Genomic DNA, 6628 nt, shown 5'->3' on the forward strand with positions numbered 1-6628 from the left:
TTATATTTTTAAGTCAATTTATACACTATTAATGTTAAAATTTAAAATTTAAATTTATCTTCTAAATTAAATTATAACACGTACTCTACCACGAATACGTTGTCTGAGTTTGATTTACATTTGTTAAAATTTGGAAGGAGACATTTTATTTAAAAAATGAAGAGACAAAATTGCTTGAACTGAAAAAATAAATTAATTTATCCATAAATCTTTCTAATTTTATACATTCACTTTGAAACATGATGATGATGTCTCTTAGGATCCTTGATGGATGCCAATTTTCAACTGAGAACAATATGAAAAAATTTATGTTGTAATTCACTTCAACACGATAGTCCTTCAGCGATATAGAACCCAGGAAAGGAATCAATGCATAGAACAAGCAAAAATAATACTGCACACAGAACAATAGCATTTTAATTCGTACAAACAGTAGGTAGCATCTTTAGCCTGCAAATATAATTCAACCAAAAAAACATCCACCAAAGAACTAAGGGAAGCAACATGCAAATAAAACCAATATCCAACAACCAACTGCAAGACCGCCCCCACCTTTTGTTCAGCCACTCTATTAGGGGCTTTCTTCCTAGCTATATAGATACACTTTCCCCTGGCATTTCCTCTGCTAGAAGCTTTCTGATCACCATCTCCAGCTATCTGAACTATCAAACATGTACAGAAACAAAATGGAAAGGAGGTTTGGAAGGAGTAGGTCGTGGGAGGGATAGCGACAAAATCGTAGAAACGAACTCATCAAGTGCAGTTATCCAGACACTTGTGTATCTACGTGTCTTGGTAGGGCAAGAGCAAGATATGATATACTGGTTCAGGCCTCAATGCATGGTGATACCAACACAAAGATAGTACCTCCTTGCATCACACATTAAGTGGAAGATAAAACATTCCCATATAACTTTCCTCACTTATGTGCCGGCTGGATGCAAAAAATCTAGACCCATTTGGCGTTTCACATGCTCTGGTATCAACCTATTCACAAGCTCTGGAGAAGCTCCTGACAACTGTAATCACCAATAGAGAAATCAGGAAAACCATTTGTTGCAAATTAAACATTCAAACTGAATAGTTGCTGAACATCCCAATCATCCAATAAGTCAACGTTATCGCATGTTCCTACCACCTATAAATAATGTCTACAACATTTAGGAAAAATGTCATAAAGAATGTGGGCATTTTGCAACATAACTTAAAGCCACATCCATACATACATACTAACAGGCACATAAAACAATTAACTCTCTCTTAGATGTGACATGCAAGAATAAACATACATTAATGCTTTATACCTCAGTATTTGGCCATTAAAAATTCCATAATTAGGTATCAATTTGAATCCAACCACTACCACTAATGGACAAGCATATTCCACGAAAATAGGCAAAAAAGAATACTCATACTTCCTGTTTAAAGTTGAAAAGCGGTGGTAATGGGCGACCATTTGGTAGGCGAGCATTGGGTTCTCGGAGTTCATCGAAGAAAGGGTGTGCACATGCTTCTAGCTGTGATAACAAAGAAGCTCTAAGTCAAAAAGGAGATTGATCACACACACCCCCACACAAACACACATCTAAAGCCAAGTCCATACACTTGAACATAACACACATTTCCACAATACAATAAAATAACAGAACTCAGACCCCAAATAATCTATTGGAATTTACCATGACTAACTTCTTATCACATTGGCTACACCAAAATTAAATGTAGTCATATTTCCACATAAAAGTAATGGCAGAAATGAACTCACTGCTGTGCAGCGAAGACTGGGCGAGTATTGCAGCAGTCGTGAAGCCAGATCAATTGCTTCTGGAGGCATCCTTTTATGGAAAACCTAAATCCAGAAGTTTAAAAGTTAGCTGTAATTTACTACAATGTGTTATATTGAAGAAGGAAAAACATAACTGGTAGTAGAGTAATTAAGTTAATTTTTGCATCATCTAAGAGCTTTAGGTAAACAAACCTCATAAGTATACCTAATTCAAACAAGAACGGCATATAATCACCAAAAAACTCAAATGAAAATGGCAGATGATGCCTCTATATATCAACTTAATCTGATGAAAATTTATTAATTGGATGGAAATAAAGTGCAAACCTTGTGCCAAGGATGTGCTTTTATCTGTGGAAACCTAAAATCAGTATAATTTGGATTCATGCAACGAATTTCTTCACGAGTTGGTGTACCAAGAACCTGTATGATAAAACATAAGAAGTTGACACATGATCTCAAGAATCGCATGCATAAAAGCATAGATAATAAAACCGAACCTTGATAATTTCTACTAGCTGGTCAACTGCATTTTCTCCAGGGAAAAGTGGCTACAAAAATAACAAAGTAGGTCAGGGAAGACCTACCCTCAATTGAAAGGGGAAAAAACCAACCTTGCAAAGACTGCTGGAAAGTTCAATTAAATTTTTTAGGAAGAAAAGGGGAAGAAGAAGAAGAAGCTAACCTGCCCCAGAAGAAGCTCTGCAAGGACACAACCAGCTGACCAAATATCAATTGAGGTCGTATATTCTGTGGCACCAAATATAAGTTCGGGAGCTCGGTAGAATCGTGAACATATGTATGATATGTTAGCTTCGCCTTTCACCTAATCACAGGTAAATTTGGGGTGAATGGCAGAAACATTACATTCGAGAATAGACCAAATAAAAAACGGCATATTCTCTAGAAAAACTCTATTCGCAAGCTCATATTTTGACACAGTAAAACACACCAGTGATGTGGAGGATATAGAAACATGCTACGTCAATTAATAAATAGAGTTTTGACTTTTTTATAACTAGTTGAGGTACTACAACAAGTGGCGTGTTAACACACCAGGCTTGCAAGTCGCATGACTCTATTCTCTATCATAACATTATAAGCAATCACAAATCAATGTCTTCCGAGAACAAACAACCAAAAGTAAGCTAAGCATGAAGCTTAAAGACAAAACTCCACTTGCACCCTTAAACATAGGCACCCCCCTCCCTTCTCTCGACCAAGAAAAGAGACAACCTGAGGGGAAACAAAAATGAATCTTTTTCTAATTGTTGATAAATGTCATGGCTGATAAACCTCCCCTTCCAAAGATCAACCAAAAATAAATTAAAAGATAACATTGTTAATATAAAGCACTGTCAACCTACTCTGGCTGCCATGTAAATGGTACATTGTAGTACAAAATAAATATATATATATATATATATTAGTAGAAAATTTTCCACAAATAAACCATGCAATCTGACATAAACTGAATTAGAGACAACAAAATATATCGCTTAGTAGTTACACTATTCTCAACAATATCTAAGCCATAACCTAAACTGCAGTCACTGCAAATAAAGTTGAAACGGACAAACACATTATAGCATAATAGGCCACAATTTTAAAAATCAATCAAAAAACAGACAAATGACATGAATGTTGTAGCTTTTTATGAGAATAATAAGTTAGCATCCAGTTGAAATCCTAGACACCTGGATTCCTAGAGCATAAATCATTGGTCAGCAGGAAAATTAAAATGCATGGGAACCAGAGGAAACATGTGAAACTTTGCGAATGAGAGGTCAACATACTAGCATTTTTGCACTTCCAAAATCGCAAAGCTTAACCTGGTGAGTGAGAGGATCAACCTGTAGCCAGTCATGAATAGTTAATTAAACCAGTCACATCATTCTATTTTTATTATTCTATTTTAAAAAGGCAACAGTTAAGAAATTTTGTTGTTCATTTTTTTTTTCTAGCAACAGTCTAATTATAGTTCGTTTAGACACTTGGAGTATCTCAAAATTTTGTGAATAGTAATGAAATAGTTTGAATTAAGATGTTTTATTGGGTTTTGGAAAATGAGCGAGAAAAAGATGAATATAAATATTATAAAGTAAAAAATTGTTTGAATATAATTTTTTAATATTACTTTGTTTTGAAATTTGAAAAAGTTGAATTGATTTTTGTGTTTTGTTTTGAAGTTTGTAAAAGTTATATTGGTTTTTGTGTTTAGATAATGATTAAGTAATGATTAGATGAAAAAAGTTGAAGATTTGAAATTGAAAAATATTTTTTGTTTGAATGATAGTTAGGAATGAAATTATGAGAAGTTCTGAGAATTTTGAGAATTTCACATCTCATCTCTGTGTTGAAACGTCCCTAACTTTTGTTGCCATTTAAAATAAGAGAAGAGCATACCAAAAGATTTTGAGGCTTCAAATCCCTATGGCAAACTCCAGGAACCGTGTGTATATAAGCCAGCCCCCTAAAAATCTGGAAGCAACCCAGTTAATACCAGGAAGAATGTGATTAAGACAACATCATAAAAAACCATTATATATACCTGGTACAAGTAAAGTTTCACAAAGATGAGTGGCATTCTCTGATTTGCGCTGCTGTAATGCTTCAATACCCGATACATGGTCTCCGGGACATATTCCATAACAAGGTTCAGAAAAAGTTCATTCTTACTAGTTGTGGAAAAAAAACAATGCTTCAGAGAAATCACATTTGGATGATCCATCACACGCATTAACTGCAGTTCACGATTCTTATATCTTCTGTCCTGCAAAACCTTCTTTATAGCCACAGTCTCACCAGTTTCCAAGCATTTTGCCTAAGAAGACAGAAATATCAGGAAAATAACATGTTAGGGAGGGAGAGAGATAGAGAGAGAGCTGCAAAGGCTACATTAGTATACCTGGAAAACAATTCCAAATGAGCCAGTCCCCACAACACGCTCTGCCATGTAACTAATTGTCTGCAATGAGAATTCACCAAAGGCATTAACTTCATGAGTTTTAACAGTCTAAATCTCCAAAATTGTTCAATACTGTTGTAATAATTTATTTTTTATAAATAACATCCATATTTGTAATAATTAAAGCAGTAACAGTAGATTTAGTAATGTATATGAAAAAGGAGAGCAACAAAATAGGTATTTGCGAAAATGCTTACTTGCTTAGGTTCTCCATTTTTTCCTCCAATCGTAGTGGAAATGATGTGCCCCGTCGGATCATTTCCGTCAACAACAGCACCAGATATTTCCTGCGAAATACATCACGATGAGGCTTAAGTATTTTAAGGAAAATTTCAAATTAGCAGGTGTCATCGGCAACACGAGCACCGAAGGCTGGGAAAGAAAAGAAACGAAGTAACTCAATACTTCATGAGCATATTATCAGCTTAGACTACTAGAAATGGAGTCTGCAAAAATACAGGTAGGAAAAAATTACATAAAACAGATAAAGAAGCGGATCAAACCACTGAGCTCATTAAACAATCTTGCCAAAACAAAATGACTACCTTCCCAAAACAATAAGCAAAAGCACTCGAAACTCTACTAAAAACCGAGGCAGCTACCAATTAAGCTTGATCCAATGGAAAACCGTGTTCAAAAATACAAATTAAACCTCAACTGTTCGAGGAACCCAAAGTTTAACCCATCTAAACCAATAGAAGAGCTGATTACGTTGATCTAAAGGGGAATTCAGCTAAATCGACAAAATCAAGCTCAGAAAAATGATAATAAAGTAAAACCAAAAAATATTCTAGATGCTAGAGACAGATCGGAGAGGCGTACAAAATCCAAAAAATGGGTCCTTCTCAGAAATCAGAAGCAGAAAGAAAAAAGATCTGGCCATGCGAAGCACTCGCTTCGATGTCAGATCAAACCAACAAGATCCCTCTCTGAGTCTCCCTACAGATCAGCGACCGAGATCACCGCAAACCCTACCACGCCGTTCAGTTGTTGGGAAAACAAAGAAAAAAAAAGATTTCCAGAAACCCAGATCCCGCATTTCTCACTCAAAACTCTCCTACCAACAACAAACCAGCTTATCCTCCGGTTTTTCTCAAACCCAAACGATCAAAATAAAAGAATTTTTCTTTGTACCGGGGAATTCGAAACGACGAGTACCTTATCGTCGGCCATGTCCGGACGTAGAAGACGGAATATTCTTGTAAGCTCTCAGTCGATGAAGATGATATGGAAGAAGATCATTGTGTGGAGGAGGAGGAGGCCCCGGCGAGAGACACCAACAAGCCCATGTGATTCCCACCTTCTTTTTTTCCTCGTAACTCTTTTCTTCTTTGCTGTTGGGGGCAGAACAAAGCAAAGGGCCCTACTGTTTGACGAAATTACGAGATTGGACTTTGAATATTGGACTCATCGCCGACGTCAAGATGACTGGCCAACCATATCTTTCCATTTCTACTTTTCTTCTTTCCTCCGCAAAGAAATACAAAAACAAAACATGTCATGTACGACTACAGTCCTAATAAGGTAATTTTTTATTTTTTGATAGAAGTCCTAATGAGGTAATTGAATTGACTAATGAAACAGAAATTTAAATAAATAAATAAATATTTAAAATATTTATACGATTATTCTTTAAAGTAATGTCAGTAAAGTGTGTTAAATATTACGTAATTATTTTAAAAAATATATATTATTAAAATATTAATTTTTTTATATAATTCTCATATTTATTTTTTTAAAAAAATTATATAATGTTTGTGTAATCCACAATTATAAATATTTTTTTTTTATCTTTATTATTTTATATTGAATTTGAGATGAATTATGAGTACCTCTTTCTAAATAAAATGAATTTCAGTTGTAGCGGGAATGGA

At 34.9% G+C, this 6628-nt stretch overlaps 1 protein-coding gene across 1 annotated transcript; it reads right to left on the bottom strand.

Annotated features, from left to right (window-relative positions):
• Positions 1 to 374: 374 nt before the first annotated feature.
• Positions 375 to 6067, bottom strand: LOC109013188 (shaggy-related protein kinase eta). Its single transcript, XM_018995182.2, has 12 exons — positions 5913 to 6067; positions 4952 to 5041; positions 4695 to 4754; positions 4338 to 4610; positions 4193 to 4267; positions 3583 to 3639; positions 2472 to 2612; positions 2287 to 2337; positions 2114 to 2209; positions 1766 to 1849; positions 1416 to 1517; positions 375 to 1019 (listed from the first exon to the last, which is right to left on the bottom strand). Exons 1-12 carry the CDS (start codon positions 5925 to 5927, stop codon positions 924 to 926), a joined length of 1140 nt encoding a protein of 379 aa, XP_018850727.1. The 5' UTR covers positions 5928 to 6067; the 3' UTR covers positions 375 to 923.
• Between the last annotated feature and the right edge of the window lie 561 nt (positions 6068 to 6628).

The sequence above is a fragment of the Juglans regia genome, chromosome 4, assembly GCF_001411555.2.
Source record: "Juglans regia cultivar Chandler chromosome 4, Walnut 2.0, whole genome shotgun sequence".
NCBI lineage: Eukaryota > Viridiplantae > Streptophyta > Magnoliopsida > Fagales > Juglandaceae > Juglans > Juglans regia.

What these genes read in the sequence shown, in the direction of transcription:
- LOC109013188 (XM_018995182.2), bottom strand. An exon ending in TGAAGCCTCAAAATCTTTTG is followed by an intron (nt 3,640 to 4,192) that starts GTATGCTCTTCT and finishes GACTGGCTACAG; the next exon opens with GTTGATCCTCTCACTCACCA. An exon ending in CCAGTCTTCGCTGCACAGCA is followed by an intron (nt 1,518 to 1,765) that starts GTGAGTTCATTT and finishes TTGTTATCACAG; the next exon opens with CTAGAAGCATGTGCACACCC.